This window comes from Pygocentrus nattereri, chromosome 3 (assembly GCF_015220715.1).
Source record: "Pygocentrus nattereri isolate fPygNat1 chromosome 3, fPygNat1.pri, whole genome shotgun sequence".
NCBI classification, from domain to species: Eukaryota; Metazoa; Chordata; class Actinopteri; order Characiformes; family Serrasalmidae; genus Pygocentrus; species Pygocentrus nattereri.
The window spans coordinates 37,211,695-37,229,048 of record NC_051213.1 but is presented as its reverse complement, the minus strand read 5'-3'; the positions used below and the strand labels follow the sequence as shown (position 1 = coordinate 37,229,048).

Here is a 17,354-nt window from a genome sequence, read left to right as displayed (position 1 = left end):
TGGCATCAGCCATCTTCTATGGCATTGTCTGCTGGGGAGGTGGCATTACAGCAGCAGACAGGAAGAAACTGGTCAAGCTTATCAGGAAGGCTAGTTCTGTCCTGGGCTATGTGCTGGACCCAGTGGGGGAGGTGGCAGAGAGGAGGATGTTGGCCAAGCTTGCATCCATAATGGACAACCTCTCTCACCCACTACCGGAGTCAGTTGCAGCACTGGGCAGCTCCTTCAGTGACAGGCTTCTCCACCTGCGATGCAGAAAAGAGAGATATCGCAGCTCATTTTTCCCCACTGCTGTTCAGCTCTACAATCAAAACCTCCCCAAGCAGAGACTCGGACAGTCTCAGTCATAAACACACTATGGATTCACACGTCACTCTATCATAGTGCACTCCATCAAGAACACACCACATAGACCTATATCTTATCCTACCTCTAATTAATGTGCAATATCTGCTGCTGATAGATTGGTACAAGTGCAATACATACGCAAGTTCTGTGCAATATCTACAATTTCTGTGCAATATCCAGTCATTACCTGCTCAGAAATGTGCAATATCCATACAACTACATGTCTAAACTGTAAATTTGTATAGTTTCTTAATTCTATTTTTATTTTTTATATTTTTCTGCGAACAGACACCTTGTTTATTTATTTAATATCTATAGTATATCTTATATTTTGTATTTTGTATGATGCACATCTTTGTCTACTTACTGCTCTTTGTCTGCTTACTGTGTATTCTGTTGTAACAATGCAAATTTCCCCGAGTGGGCTAAAAAAAATGTATCTTATCTTTATAGGTTGTTGATATTACGCCAGTTATTTTTGCAAATTGCAAGTCATAAAATCTGTGTAATCAGTTATAGCTTTTTTTGTGCATATGACTTTGGTTCAGTGTCAAAAAATAAGTGTGAATGCTAAGAGACCAAGAGCTATAATGCAACAGTGTGTCTGCTTTGATCTGGATGAAGGGAACCAAACTACAAATATAAATGAACCTGTAATGAACAGGCTGTAAGGTTTGGGCAATTGAAAATTGTTCTAGATGTATTGAGTGTCTGTACAAAATACCCCATAGCTTTAAATATTTAAAATATCAATATTTATCAATAGTTCTGTCCTGATTTAACATTTTCCACCCAAAATTGCATATAGTTCCAGCTGTGCTGTAGACAGTCTGCAAACTCAGAGCTAATTTTCAGATGAGCATTTTCTTGTTTGGGTGATTTGTATGCCGATGTCTATGAGTGTTGTCTTTGTTTTTTGTGTATGTAGATGGTTGTTGTGTGGAACACGCAGCGTGTGGATAAAGGGGGTGTGGTCACAGTCATGGCTAAAGCTCACACAGATGTTGACATCCAGACCATGAAGATAGCCTTTTTTGATGACACACGGTATCCAAAATACACTTGCACAAACGCTTATTTGGCTTGCCATATATACAGAACACCCAACATAAACTCCCCCAGCATATATTCTTACATGCTCTTACATTTCCACTCCCTAATGATGTAATGCAGAACCACATGAATCTCACATAAACATTAAAAGGCTCTCTTTTAAATCTGCTCCAGGTTCAGTTACACTGTTTGCATGTCCTTGGTAGCAATAATAATATTTCTGTGGTTTCTCTGTGCTACCATCTATTCTATTATTGTATAAAAGACGCACAAGGCTTTCTTTTTTGTTGGATGCACTGTGATTTGTTTTTGTTTTGTTTTGTTTTTTTTGTTTCACATAGTTACAGTTTTCATACATTTACAGTGTTTCAAAAAGACAGTGAATTAGCTGTTTAGTGTAGTGAACATTGAAAACTACTAACATTGAGTACTAACATGCTTTTGTGTTTGCGTGTGTAGTATGGTGTCATGCGGTGTGGGCAACGTGCGTTTGTGGCGCGTGCGTGGTGGCTGTCTGCGCTCATGTCCTGTTAACCTGGGGCAGTATCACAACCTGGAGTTCACTGATCTGGCCTTTGAGCAGGGACACACTCCTGACCGACAGCTGGATGACCGTACACTGTAAGGACACGAACACAAACTTACAAAGTCCAAAAAAAAAAGTCCAAGTCCAAAAACCTTGAGACAGTGTGTGAAGTGCTAATAAAACAGAAAGCAGTGATTAATCAGTTTTGTTTCACCTGTATTAAATTGAAAACAGTACAAAAAGTTTTTTTAACATTATGAATTTAATGACTTTTTATAAATATAAACTCATTCTGAATTTGATGCCTGCTACATGTTTCAAAAATTTGGGATTGGAGCATGCTTACCTTTGTGATACAGGCAGCATTTGTTGCCCCAAAATGTGTTTAGTGTTTATGGTGCTTTCACAGATGTGCAGGTAACCCACTAATACCCCTCCATTACCATGACAGACTCTGGCTTTAAACTTTATACTGGTAACAATCAGGATTTTCCTTTTGTTCTTTGGCTTAGAGAAAACAACGTTCATTTTTTCCATAAACAGTCGGTTCCACTGTGTATCAGTCCATTTCAGATGAGCTCAAGCCCAGAGAAATCGGCAACATTTCTGGATGTTTTTGGAATATGGCTTCTGATGTGCACAATACAGTCTTAACTTGCATTTGTGGATGCAGTGAGAAATGATGTCTATTGCTAGTGGTTTGTCAAAGTATTCTTAGTTCTATGTTGTAATATCCATCACAGAAACATGCTGGTTTTTAATGCAGTGCCGTATGAAGTGTGATTGAAGGTCATGGCCATAGATTTATGATGTTAGTCCTTTGCGCACAGATATTTCTCGAAATTACATGAATTATTTGACAGTGCACACCATAGGGTGTGAAATTAGAACTGTTTAGAACTGTTTAAGATGTTTTTGGACATTTCAGAGTTCTTGGTCTTGAATTGCTCCTGTTTTTTTTTTTTTTTTTTTTTTTTGGGAATGTGTTGCAGGCATTAATTTCAGAATGAATGTATACTGTATTTACAACAAATAAATGAGGTTGATGAGGTAAAACTTTACATATCTTTTCTTTGTAAAGTTTTTTTTCAAATACAGGTTAATGTGCTTTTATAAATCACTGATTTCTATTTTCATTTGTATTTTGCCTACTGTTTTTTTTTTTTTTTTGTTTTTTTTTGGAATTGAGTTAGGTAGTAATCATTGTATTTGTGAATGGTGTAGGTTTGCCAGCAGTAAGAGTGGCCACATCCTGGACATTGACTATGTTTCTGTGGGAATAAAGAATGTCAGAAGACTCCTCCCAGCTCAGCAAAGCCACTCCCAGCGCAGAGAGAAACAGACCTTCAGCACAGGTGAGAGAGAAGGAGAGAGTAAAGATTGAGGGGGGTGCTTTGGTGCAGGGAGGGCAGCCACTGATTGTGCAAGTTCTCCTACTTAGAAAGATGAGAGAGGTCTGTAATTTTCATCATAGGTACACTTCAACAATGTCAGACAAAATGAGAAAAAAAATCCAGGAAATCACATTGAAGGATTTTTAAAGAATTTATTTGTAAATTATGGTGGAAAATAAGTATTTGGTCAATGACAAAAGTTCAACTCAATACATTATAACATAACCTTTGTTGGCAATGACAGAGGTCAAACGTTTCATGCAAGTCTTCACCGGGTTTGCACACACTGTAGCTGGTATTTTGGCCCATTCCTCCATGCAGATCTCCTCTAGAGCAGTGATGTTTTGGGGCTGTCGCTGGGCAACACAGACTTTCAATTCCCTCCACAAATTTTCTATGGGGTTGAGGTCTGGAGACTGGCTAGGCCACTCCAGGACCTTGAAATGCTTGTTACAGAGCCACTCCTTTGTTGCCCGAGCAGTGTGTTTGGGATCATTGTCATGCTGGAAAACCCAGCCACGTTCCATCTTCAATGCTCTCACTGATGGAAGGAGGTTTTGGCTTAAAATCTCATGATAAATGGCCCCATTCATTCTTCCCTCAACACGGATCAGTCGTCCTGTACCCTTTGCAGAAAAACAGCACCAAAGCATGATGTTTGCACCCCCATGCTTCACAGTAGGTATGGTGTTCTTGGGATGCAACTCAGCATTCTTCTTCCTCCAAACACAACGAGTTGAGTTTTTACCAAAAAGTTCTATTTTGGTTTCATCTGACCACATGATATTCTCCCAATCCTCTTCTGGATCATCGATATGCTCTCTGGCAAATTTCAGACGGGCCTGGACATGTACTGGCTTAAGCAGGGGGACACGCCTGGTACTGCAGGATTTGAGTCCCTATCAGCGTAGTGTGTTACTGATGGTAGTCTTTGTTACTTTGGTCCCAGCTCTCTGCAGGTCATTCATCAGGTCCCTCTGTGTAGTTCTGGGATTTTTGCTCACCGTTCTCATGATCATTTTGACCCCAAGGGATGAGATCTTGCATGGGGCCCCAGATCAAGGGAGATTATCAGTGGTCTTGTATGTCTTCCATTTTCTTACAGTTCATCTCACAGTTGATATATTCACACCAACCTGCTTGCCTATTGTAGATTCACTCTTCCCAGCCTGGTGCAGGTCTACAACTTTCTTCCTGGTGTCCTTTGACAGCTCTTTGGTCTTGGCCATGGTTGAGTTTGGAGTCTGACTGTTTGAGGCTGTGGACAGGTGACTTTTATACAGATAACGAGGTCAAACAGGTGCCATTAATACAGGTAAAGAGTGGAGGACAGAAGAGCTTCTTAAAGAAGAAGTTACAGGTCTGTGAGAGCCAGAAATCTTGCTTGTTTGTGGGTGACCAAATATTTATTTTTCACCATAATTTACAAATAAATTCTTTAAAAAATCCTACAATGTGATTTCCTGCATTTTTTTTTTCTCATTTTGTCTCATAGTTGAAGTGTACCTATGATGAAAATTACAGGCCTCTCTCATCTTTCGAAGTAGGAGAACTTGCACAATCAGTGGCTGACTAAATACTTTTTTGCTCCACTGTACATAAGTAAGCCAGTAATGGAGCAGTGGTTTGTAAATGCATGCCATTAAGTTACCTCAGAACATGTTTCTGTTATTGTCTTTTCTGCTTATAGAACATAGACATTCATCAGATCTATATATCTTTATAAAAGTACTTTTATGAATGCAAATCAGACAAATGCTTTATTTCATTGTGTTTCAGAGACAATGGAGCAAAATATGCCACTTGTAACGCTGGAGAAATTGACATACTAATGCATCAGAAAATACATGATATAATTCCTGCTAAACGAATAGTTTGTTTTTGCTTTTTAGTATGGATGTATTCTAACTGCCAGTGTACGGTTTCTTCATATTTTATGTTTTAATTGCTGTTTGTGTATATGTGTTTGTGTTGTTTGTTGTTTGTGATGCTTTAGCATCCCAGTGTTGTTTACCTCACTTGTCAAGCTTCACCTCCAAACTTGGTTGCATTGTGTGATGAGTAGACCTACCTAGTCGATGGAAGTGAATTTCATTAAATTGAGGATGTTATTGGGTAAAAAAAAACAAAAAAACCAAACACACAACAATAAAAAGCCCTGATATGTCTGTGTGTCCAGGTCCAGGCATTGCAGTGAACAGCGTTAGTGTATGTGGCTCTTTCTGCGCGACGGGTTCAGAGGATGGATTCCTGCGTCTTTGGCCTCTTGACTTCTCTTCTGTCTTGCTGGAGGCAGGTAACTACCAGCTATCAGTCTCCTACACAGCCCTTGATTAGCATCTGGTTACTGCTTTTTTATTCAGTGTTAACCTGTAAAGCTATGTAAATGATGATTGTTGGTTTTGTTTCTCTGTTTGTGTAGAACATGAAGGGCCAGTCTGTTTTGTAACTGTGTCCTCGGATGGTCTGAGTGTGCTGGCTGCCACTAGCACAGGAAATCTTGGCTATCTGGATGTCAGTAGTCGTGGTTACCGTACATTGATGAGGTCCCACACAGCAACTGTGTTGGGCTTTAGTGTGGATGGAATCAGAAGGCAAATCACCACGGCTTCCAGAGACTGCACTGTTCGGGTATGGGCCATGGACTCCACGCAGCAGGTCAGTAGCTCACAATCCTCAGAGGAGATCCTAGGGCTTGCTGAAACCTGAGAACCGTTTAGAACTCCCACTAGTACTCCTTCAAATAAGTGACTTGCATTTTCATAGATAACATATGAATGTCATTATCACTTAAACAGTCAATAAATTATTTCCAGTTCCACAGAGTGTGCTTGACTAAAAATACACTGTCTCGTCTCGCTGTCATCTTATGATCAAAACGCAAGAGACCGATGTGAACAGGGCCTCTCTCTCTGTGTCTGTCTTTGTCTTTCCTCTGCGTGTAGCTGTATGACTTTGTGTCTGATGAGGATGATGATGCGCCATGCTCAGTGGCATTCCATCCCAGCCTGCCAGTCTTTGCCTGTGGTAGCAGCTCTGGAACTGTGAGAGTGTTTGACATCCCCACATCCAGCTTACTGGCACAGCACAGGTACAGAAGCACACACATACACACACTAAGAGCACATGCAGGTAAAAATCCACAAAAGTTTTGGTAGTGTGGTAATTTTAAAAAAAATGAAGAAAACATAAATGAGATCAGCTGTACACTCTTTGTACTATACACTCTGAAAACATGTTGCACTGTGCTTTTGTATTACGCTAATAAAACAGTAATGACAACCACCCAAAAGATATACAACCCCAATTCCAATGAATCCTTTTCAACCTATATTCAATTGAATACACTACAAAGACAAGATATTTAATGTTCAAACAGATAAACTTTATTGTTTTTGCAAATATTCACTCATTTTGAATTTGATGCCTGTAACACGTTCCAAAGAAGTTGGGACCGGGGCATGTTTACCACTGTGTTACATCACCTTTCCTTTTAACAACACTCAATAAGCATTTGGGAACTGAGGACACTAATTGTTGAAGCTTTGATGGTGGAATTCTTTCCCATTCTTGCTTGATGTACAGCTTCAGTTGCTCAACAGTCCAGTGTCTCCGTTGTCGTATTTTGTGCTTCATAATGTGTCACACATTTTCAATGGGAGACAGGTCTGGACTGCAGGCAGGCCAGTCTAGTACATGCACTCTTTTACTATGAAGTCACGCTGTTGTAACATGTGCAGAATGTGGCTTGGCATTGTCTTGCTGAAATAAGCAGGACGTCCCTGAAAAAGATGTTGCTTGGATGGCAGCATATGTTGCTCCAAAACCTGTATGTACCTTTCAGCATTAATGGTGTCTTCACAGATGTGCAAGTTACCCATGCCATGGGCACTAACACACCCCCATACCATCAGAGATGCTGGCTTTTGAACTTTGCGCTGATAATAATCCAGACAGTCATTTTCCTCTTTGGCCCGGAGGACACAACGTCCATGATTTCCAAAAACAATTTGAAATGTGGACTCGTCAGACCACAGGACACTTTTCCACTTTGCGTCAGTCCATCTCAGATGAGCTTGGGCCCAGAGAAGCCGGCGGCGTTTCTGGGTGTTGCTGATATGTGGCTTTTGCTTTGCATGGCAGAGTTTTAACTTGCACTTGTAGATGGAGTGATGAACTGTGTTCACTGACAATGGTTTTCTGAAGTTCCTGAGCCCATGTGGTAATATCCGTTACAGAATGATGTTGGTTTTTAATGCAGTGCTGCCTGAGGGTTCGAAGGTCACGGGCATTCAATGTTGGTTTTCTGCCTTGCCACTTACTTGCAGAGATTTCTCCAGATTCCCTGAATCTTTTGATGATATTATGGACTGTAGATGATGAAATCGTTGTTCTTAAACTGTTGGACTACTTGCTCACACAGTTGTTCACAAAGTGGTGAACCTCGCTCCATCCTTGCTTGTGAACAACTCAGCCTTTCAGGGATGCTCCCTTTATACCCAATCATGACACTCACCTGTTTCCAATTAACCTGTTCACCTGTGGAATGTTCCAAACAGGTGTTTTTTTTGAGCATTCCTCAACTTTTCCAGTCTTTTGTTGCCCCTGTCCCAACTTCTTTGGAATGTGTTGCAGGCATCAAATTCAAAATGAGTGAATATTTGCAAAAAACAATAAAGTTTATCTGTTTGAACATTAAATATCTTGTCTTTGTAGTGTATTCAATTGAATATAGGTTGAAAAGGATTTGCAAATAATCATTCTGTTTTTATTTATGTTTTACACAATGTCCCAACTTCATTGGATTTGGGGTTGTAAGACAAAGATTACCTAGTGCAGTAGAAATCATCTCATATGCTGCAATAACGTAGCTCAAGCACTTTTCTTGGAAATAATCACAAAATTCCATCATTCTACTATCTTAAAACTTAAAAAAAGTACATTTATGAAACTATAAAGCTGTTTAAGATTTTACAGATATAGAGAGCAATGCATTTTTTGCTCCACCCCAGACTCCGCCTGTGAGGACAACCATTGGCTCATTAGCCTGCTGAATGCTTTCAGTTTATTGGCTCACAAGGGAAATGTCTGCATAAATTTGGGTGTGTATGTAATGGTGAATCCTGTCCTGCAAATGATATGTGAATATCAGTTGAGTCTTATTTGTTTCCGCACACTGAAGGTGATTTATCAGTCATGCTCAGATCTGTGCTTGTTCCCACGTCTCAGTTTCATGAATCAGATGTGAAGTACGCCATTACGATCAAGTCAGAGCTTGTTCTAGCGCAACTTTGATGAATAGAGACTGCTGTGAATTTAGGCTTCCTCTCTTTACTGGCCTGTTTAATATTAACATTTATCATATTTTATACAGGTGTAGATAGAGCAGGTGTTTGTGGTGTCACAATTGTATGTGGTATGATAAACACAAGTAATACGCATGTGCTTCACACACAGACATCTTGATTTGAACAGTACGTTAACTGTCATTTGTGATTGCAGACAGCACCGTGGTGCAGTAGTGGGCCTGGTGTTTTCTCCTGATGGTGAACATCTATACAGCGCTGGCTCTCTGGGATACCTGGCTCTCTACAATGCTTCCCAACCAGAATACCATGTCCTTCGAGTGCTCGGTTAGTTGGCATTCCATAGGATACATTTTGAAGACCAATATAAATTCCTTCATGGCTCCCCAGAGGGTCTACATTTTTGCTCTATCCCTAAGAGTTGTGAAATGGATTAGAGCAAAGATGTGGATCGTCTTTGAGGATCTGTTTGACAACCATGGTAAATTAGACTATATATACACTGCAGCTGTCCATCTTTCCACATTGTTTATTCAGAAGACAAAGTTCTTGTTTTACCATAATTAGGGAATTGTTAGATAAAAAAAATTGCAGTTAAAGATTCAATTGTCTTTTCTGGTTTATTGACTAAAGCCTACAATGGGCAAATTGGCTAAGATTGTACTGTTGTGCATGCACACTCTGTAGTTACACAGAATCATGTGTTGAGTCAAGCGAAGCTACACAAGAAAAAACACGCATTCTGATAGCATACATGGTAAAAATGATAGCTAACAAATGTACCAACATTACTCAGTGAGTTGTTATTGTATCTGTTGTAAATATGCAGTGGTGACTGCAGTTTGTGAGTAAGATGTCTAATGTTAGTGGTCAATGTGTTGCTAAGGTAACGTGGTTGCTCGAGGCACAGATCGAGGCCCTGATGCTCTGGCGGTGAGCTCAGACAGTTGCTGCCTGGCGTTTGTTGGCCCCACAGAATTCACCGTAACCATCATGGATGCGCACTCGCTTGATGAGGTGCATTGTCAACATCTCAAAACCCTTTATAATACTTTTTGAGTTGAACTACAATGTGCCATTTAAAGCAATGTTTGTGTTTTTTTTTTGTTGGTTTTTTTTTAAAGAAAGGGTCCTAAAATTCACCTTTGTGGAACCCCTTTATATTGTTAATGATATTCTTTCATGAATATTGTGTATTGCAGTTGCTGCGTGTGGATGTGAGCGTGTTGGATGTTGAGAGTACGACTCTGGACACAGCACTGAAGGTGTGTTTCTCCCCATCTTCTCTCTCCCACCTGCTCATCACCACATCAGCCAATAAGATCCTGTGGATCAACAGAAACACTGGACGACTGCTGAGAGAGGTGAGAAAGATTTTACTTATTCAGGTATTTTCTTGAACGTTAACAACCGACTAAAGCAGCAAGTGTTCCCTCGGACTTATATTAATACTGCTGTGGATTTCAGCTTACAGTTATCAAAGGGCATGTGCCCATTAAAAGAAGAATTTTGCTCTTTTTTTAAGATAAAATTGTTTGATATAGTATGTAAACGCTGGTATGTTTCAGAATGTGCCCTTCGCTTTGTGGTCTATACAGGCCATATATGGGACCTAAGTTGCAAAAACAGCCTGTTTTGAATTTACAACTTTTGTGATGCCGGGCAAACCAACTCATTTTCATATAACTGGCTATTCAGCCTACAGCAGTTTAGCCCTGGCCATTCATGTTGAAGTTATAAGGAGGGTTTTAGCCCATACTGATTTTTTGAATGAGGTACAATTTGGGGCATGCGGTCAGAACAGAGCTTATTTCCATTAGTCATAAAAGCACAGTAACATAAACAGACTATTTAATTGTAAGAGACAAAGAAAGCAAATAAAGATATAATACAAACCTACACAAACAATTTAATTGAAACTCTGGTAAAACTACAATGCAAAAAAATTTTTAAATATGGGCCCTTTAAAGAAGAAAAAAAATCAGTCCCCTCTGACTTGTGTTGAGATGCTTACTTAACTAGAGCAGTGTTGTTACAGCTGTGCGTGTCAGTGTTTTGCATTATGTGTTTTTCGCAGGTGTCTGAGGTGCATAAACATCAATGTGCCTCTCTGGCTGTCAGTGAGGATGGACGTTACCTGCTTACAGCTGGACACAATGCTGTGAAGGTGTGGGACTACCACATGAAATTGGATGTAAATTCGCAGGTGGGTGGACCTCTGTTTTATCTCATTTTGGCTCATTTCGGGTTTAAAATGAAATAGCTTAATTAACTTTTATTCTTGTCTCTGTCATTTCTAGTTTAGACAGTGGTTCTTCATTGATGGACATTATTGAAGGCTACTTCAGTGTCGCGTAAGGCTAAAATGTGGTGTTAGCATACACTGGAGCACAGCTACAAAAGTCATGAAGTACACTATACAGTTAGGTTCATAAATATTTGGACAGAGACAACATTTTTCTCATTTTGGTTCTGTACATTACCACAATGAATTTTGAACGAAACAATTCAGATGCAGTTGAAGTTCAGACTTTCAGTTTTAATTCAGTGGGTTGAACAAAATGATTGCATAAAAATGTGAGGAACTAAAGCATTTCTTAAACACAATCCCTTTATTTCAGGGACTAGTAATTGGGCACATTAAATAATTGCAATTATTTATTATTAATTATTGCAGTTCATTTCTAATACTTGGTTGAAAACCCTTTGTTGGCAATGACCATTCAAGAATATTCCACTTCTTTGCTTTAATAAACTCCTAGGTTGCTTTGGCTTTATGTTTTTGGTCATTGTCCACCTGTATTATGAAATGCCCACCAATCAATTTGGCTGGATTTGAGCACACACAATGTCTCTGAATACCTCAGAATTCATCCGGCTGCCTCTGTCCTGTGTAACCTCATCAATAAACACTAGTGACCCAGTGCCACTGGCAACCATGCATGCCCAAGCCTTCACACTGCCTCCGCCGTGTTTTACAGATGATGTGGTATGCTTTGGATCATGAGCTATATCACACCTTCACCATACTTTTTTCTTTCCATCATTCTGGTAGTGGTTGATCTTGGTTTCAACTGTCCAAAGAATGTTCTTCCAGAGCTGTGCTGGGTTTTTTAGATGTTTTTTTAGCAAAGTCCAATCTAGCATTTTTATTCTTGAGGTTTGCACCGTGCAGTGAATAGCACTGTATTTCCTTTCATGCAGTCTTTATGGTAGATTTGGATATTGATACGCCTACCTCCTGGAGAGTGGCATTCACTTGGTTGGCTGTTGTGAAGGGGTTTCTCTTCACCATGGAAATTGTTCTGCGATTATCCACCACTGTTGTCTTCTGTGGGCGTCCAGGTCTTTTTGCATTGATGAGTTCACCAGTGCTTTCTTTCTTTCTCAGGATGTACCAAACTGTAGATTTTGCCACTCCTAATATTGTAGCCATTTCTCGGATGGGTTTTTTCTGTTTTTGCAGCTTAAGGATGGCTTGTTTCACCTGCATGGAGAGTTCCTTTGACCTCATGTTTTCTTCACAGCAAAATCTTCCAAATGCAAGCACCACACCTCAAATCAACTCCAGGCCTTTTATCTGCTTAATTGAGAATGACATAATGAAGGAATTGCCCACACCTGCCCATGAAATAGCTTTTGAGTCAATTGTCCAATTACTTTTGGTCTCTTTAAAAACAGGGTGGCACATGTTAAGGAGCTGAAACTCCTAAACCCTTCACGCAGTTTTAATGTGGATACCCTCAAATGAAAGCTGAAAGTCTGGACTTTATGCCCATGTCCATTATATAACTATAACTTGAATATGTTTCAGTAAACAGGTAAAAAAAAAAAAAAAAATTGTGTTGGTGTCCAAATATATATGGACCTAACTATGGCCAAAAAAATAGTTGGGCTGTTGGGGGGGGGGTGTTGGGGTGTAGAGGTGGTGTGTGGCATCACAATGGTGCCTCAATCTATCAGCCCAACCCTAGTTAGCCCTCTTTTATCCTTTCTTCAATGGTCGGGGAACCCACAGGAGAGCATGTATTATTTGGTTGGTGGATCATTCTCAGCACTGTAGTGTAGTGGCACAATAGTTTGTCTTGCAGTGGGTTTGCATTGCTGGTGTCCAAATTTTTCTCTGACCCTGAAGATTTTTAGATGTCCACAAGTCATCTAATCATATGAAACCCACAGCCACAAAGACAAGACTATTTTGTCTTTTCTTAATCAGTTCAAAAGAGAATGTTAAAAAGATTTTTCTTTATTGGGTAAATATACTTCTATGTTGAACTTCAAGAAATTATCATTTTAAATACTCTATAAAAATTCTATATAAAAGTTAGTACACCCCTCACATTTCTTCAGATATTGTATTATATATTTTCATGAGACAACACTATAGAAATGAAACTCTGATATAACTTAAAGTAGTCAGAGTACAGCAGTATAGAGTATAGCAGTATAGATTTACTGAAAATAACTCAAAATAATTAATGTCTAAATAGCTGGCAACATAAGTGAGTACATCTCACAGTGAACATGTTCAAATTGTGCCCAATTGTGGCGTTGTCTGTCCCTGGTGTCATGTGACTTGTAAGAGTTTCAAGGTTCCAGGTGTGAATAGGGAGCAGGGCTGTTAAATTTGGTGTTTTGGGTACAATTCACTCATACTGGCCACTGGATATTCAACATGGCACCTCATGGCAAAGAACTATCTGAGGATGTGAGAAATAGAATTGTTGCTCTGCACAAAGATGGCCTAGGCTATAAGAAGATTGCTAACACTCTGAAACCGAGCTATAGCACGCTGGCCAAGGTCATACTGTGGTTTTCCAGGACAGGTTCCACTCAGAACAGGCCTCGCCAGGGTCAACCAAATAAGTTGAATCCATGTGTTCAGCGTCATATCCACAGGTTGGCTTCAAAAAATAGATGTATGAGAGCTACCACCATTGCTGCAGAGGTTGAAGAAGTGGGAGGTCAGCCTGTCAGTGCTCAGACCATACACTGCACAATGCATCAACTCGGTCTGCATAGCCGTCATCCCAGAAGGAAGCCTCCTCTGAAGATGACGCACAAGAAAGCCCGCAAACAATTTGCTGAAGACAAGCAGTCCAAGAACATGGATTACTGGAACCATGTCCTGTGGTCTGACGAATCTAAGATAAAGTTGTTTGGCTCAGATGGTGTCCAACCTGTGTGGCGGTGCCCTGGTGACGAGTACCAAGACAACAGTCTCTTCCCTACAGTTAAGCGTGGTGGTGGTAGCATCATGGTCTGGAGCTGTATGAGTGCTGCTGACTCTGGGGAGCTGAGCGAAACATGAGTTCCAACATTCTGAAGCAGAGCATGATGCCCTCCTTTCAAAAACTGCGCCACATGGCAGTTTTCTGACACAATAACGACCCCAAACACACCTCCAAGATTACAACTGCCTTGTTGAAGAAGCTGAAGGTAACGGTGATGGACTGGCCAAGTATGTCTCCAGACCTAAACCTAATTGAGCACCTGTGGGGCATCCTCAAGCGGAAGGAGGAGGAGTGCAAGGTGTCTAACATCCACCAGCTTTGTGATGTCATCATGGAGGAGTGGAAGAGGATTCCAGTAGCAACCTGTGCAGCTCTGGTGAATTCTATGCTCAAGAGGGTTCAGGCAGTGCTGGATAATAATGGTGGTCACGCAAAATATTGACACTTTGAGCACAATTTGAACATGTTCACTGTGAGGTGTACTCACTTGTGTTGCCAGCTATTTAGACATTAATGGCTATGTGTTGAGTTATTTTCAGAGGACAGTAAATCTGTACTGCTATACAAGCTGTACACTGACTAAGTTATATCCAAGTTTCATTTATATAGTGTTGCTTTGTGAAAATATACAATAAAATATTTGCAGAAATGTGAGAGGTGTACTCACTTTTGGGAAATACTGTGCATCATCTGACATTACAGGAATTAATGTAGCTTAGGAAGACTTTCACTTTCTCACGTTACTCTGCCCCCGCCTAGATAAGTCAGCAGATTTATGGTAATATCCACTGACGCAATCCAAAAAAAAAAATAAAAATTTGGGTGCCACATGCTGGTGCTTCACATCAGTGACACTTTGTATCCATGTTCAGCTACAGGTGCTTGTTTTTCAGGCATGATTAATTAGCCTGCCCCAACACCCTCCCCCAAGCCCTACTTAAGCATCTTGGACAACATAATGGAACAGTAATTACCCAGGATCACTGGCGGGGGGACCCTTAGCAGTTGCTTATGTCTCAGGTAAAGCCAGCTCTGCTCTGGAGCAGTGGAAACATTCTCTGGGGTGATGAATTGTGCTTCACTATTTGGCACTCTAATTGATGAATCTGGGTTTAGCGGATGCCAGGAGAATACTACTCAGAAGATGCATTCTCAGAAGAGTTGAGGCTGTTACAGAGGCACATTAATGCCCTTGGGTATGGAATAGGATATCCAGCAAGGTCAAATAGATGAGCATTTTGTATTTGTTGGTTTGAATTGCTCTGGAGCTTTATGTTTAAGCCAACTGTTTAATTGGTAGCCGTTATCTGTTAATTTTTGTCTGTCTGTATGTCTCTGTCACAGGTATTTATCGGCCATTCTGAGCCAATCACGCAGGTGAGCTTCACACCTGACCAGATGGGTGTGGTTTCAGTGGGGGATGCCATCTTTTTCTGGGACTTCTTGGCTCACCCGCAGGAGGTGCCAGCCTGCAGGTAAAAATTAGAGAGAATAATGGGCAGATTGATAAATGTTTTGCCTCATCACAAATGTTTACCATATAAGTATGCATAAACACCCATAATAAGACCATAGAAGTTGTCTCTGCTCTTGTGCTTTTGCCTGATGGCATATTCATTCAAAGGCGTTTCTCTCTCAAAATGCAAAATACTGGGGGGAGATTATTATAATGAACTTTCTAATTCAATTAAACAAGTCTAATGTTAAATACTGAAGATTATGCATTCAATTAAAAGGGAATTACAACCTTTTAAATTCTGCGTAACTCATTCAAGATGTAAACAAATTCCTTGTGAGTGGTTTGATGTGAAGTGGTGCATTTTAGTGAAACTAGTACTGCTAATCTAGACTGGCGCATTTTACAGCAAACCACTCTGAATGACTTTGACTTTGTTGATCTTTTGGGGGGCTAGCACAGCTTCCATTGTTGCTCAGAGGCGCCTCTCTAACAAAATGAAGATGAAAAGTCAAACTTTCTACATAAACAATAAGGACATACAGCTGCTAGAAACAAGTTATGAACACATACGTTTTTTCCCCTTACTGGTGGAAATGGGCTTCTATAAAAAGTAGACATGAGCAGAACTGGGCTTTATATTGTGCTGGTTATAGGCTGATCAAGAAGTTGTGCCTTTGCACATTTTCATGAAAGTTCTTAGTAGATAAAATTACAAATTTGCCACCCCCACTGCATAAAAATTTCTGTAGACTACCAGTAGTTAGCACATTTTTAGTAAGTCTGTATTCCAAGCGCAATCTTGCTTTTGTTGTTCCTCTCTTTTCCAGTCTCAGCTCTTCAGCTCTTGTCTCTTCTCCACCTAGAGCAGGTAAAAGTATGGATGACTCTCTTCCTAAGGCAGGTAAAGGTGGAAGACATTTAATCTTTTTTTTTCCTTTTTTAAATAGATATTGTGAATAGTAATTTGGAATTAAAGAGAAACCTGTCATTGCATTAACTTATCATTTCAGCAGTCCCCACAGAGCAGGCTAAGGTGGAGTTTAATAGAATGTCATCCAATGGGGTGCCTCGAAAGGCAGCGCCCCGTCCCTCCTCTTCTCTACCCATTCTGGATGTCAGCTCCATAGACAAGATTGGACCTGGAGGTGAGTGAGTATATGTGCTGTTAGTTCTGAGCAGTGCAAAAGTTTGGCAACCCCTGGTCAAATTTCATGTTTTGTTCATTTTGCAAATGAAAATAAATACACATCTTCAGAAAACATATCACCACACAAAGAATACACATTTTAATTACTGATTTTGACATACTAAGAAAAACATAAAATATGGCCTGTACATGTAATTGGATGGGGGGTGGTGAATTTTTTGCATTCAGCTGTTTGTGTATGTTCGTCATAGGATGACTTTGAATGCATTTTAGCAGACAGCTGCATTGCGTATATCCTGTTTGTGTGCATTATATACATATATAAGTGGTTCTTGGAAAATAATGTTCATATGTGTGTGTGTGTTTGTGTGTGTTTAAGACTGGCTTCACACAGTGAACCTTAGTTGCGTGAAACCTACAGGAAACTCAGTTGCAAAATGTAAACCATCCTGCTGCAACAGTTGCAAGCATCTCAGTTTCTTGAAAGACATATTTCATAAAACGGCCAAAAAGATACAGAAAATAAAGAAAGTACAGAAGATGCAATATTCTGTGGTTAAAAGGTGACTCAAGGGGGGTAGTTTTTCATTTTGTAAGTGTAATTTACCCCAGACCCCAGATTTATTTTGACTCCAAAGTATGAAATTTATTATAGAAGGGGACACTGAGACAGTGTTGTCAACTCCTCAGTAAATAAGCACAACCCCAATTCCAGTGAAGTTGGGACGTTGTGTAAAACAAATAAAAACAGAATACGATGATGTGCAAATCCTTTTTTAAGCTTTATTCAATTGAATAAACTACAAAGACAAGATATTTAATGTTCAAACAGATAAACTTTATTGTTTTTTGCAAATATTCACTCATTTTGAATTTGATGCCTGTAA

The 17,354-nt window shown here is 39.9% G+C and overlaps 1 protein-coding gene across 2 annotated transcripts in view; it reads left to right on the top strand.

The window, feature by feature from the left end:
- The window catches only part of wdr90 (WD repeat domain 90), a 45,259-nt gene that overhangs the window by 9,918 nt on the left and 17,987 nt on the right, over positions 1-17,354 (top strand). For both annotated transcript variants that reach the window (XM_037536332.1, XM_037536330.1), the window contains exons 15-27: positions 1,277-1,395; positions 1,861-2,022; positions 3,152-3,282; positions 5,501-5,617; positions 5,744-5,979; positions 6,267-6,412; positions 8,824-8,954; positions 9,514-9,644; positions 9,830-9,991; positions 10,705-10,833; positions 15,206-15,336; positions 16,148-16,221; positions 16,331-16,465. In XM_037536332.1, coding sequence (XP_037392229.1) covers positions 1,277-1,395; positions 1,861-2,022; positions 3,152-3,282; positions 5,501-5,617; positions 5,744-5,979; positions 6,267-6,412; positions 8,824-8,954; positions 9,514-9,644; positions 9,830-9,991; positions 10,705-10,833; positions 15,206-15,336; positions 16,148-16,221; positions 16,331-16,465 — 1,804 coding nt within the window. The remainder of the gene's footprint in view (positions 1-1,276; positions 1,396-1,860; positions 2,023-3,151; positions 3,283-5,500; positions 5,618-5,743; positions 5,980-6,266; positions 6,413-8,823; positions 8,955-9,513; positions 9,645-9,829; positions 9,992-10,704; positions 10,834-15,205; positions 15,337-16,147; positions 16,222-16,330; positions 16,466-17,354) is intronic.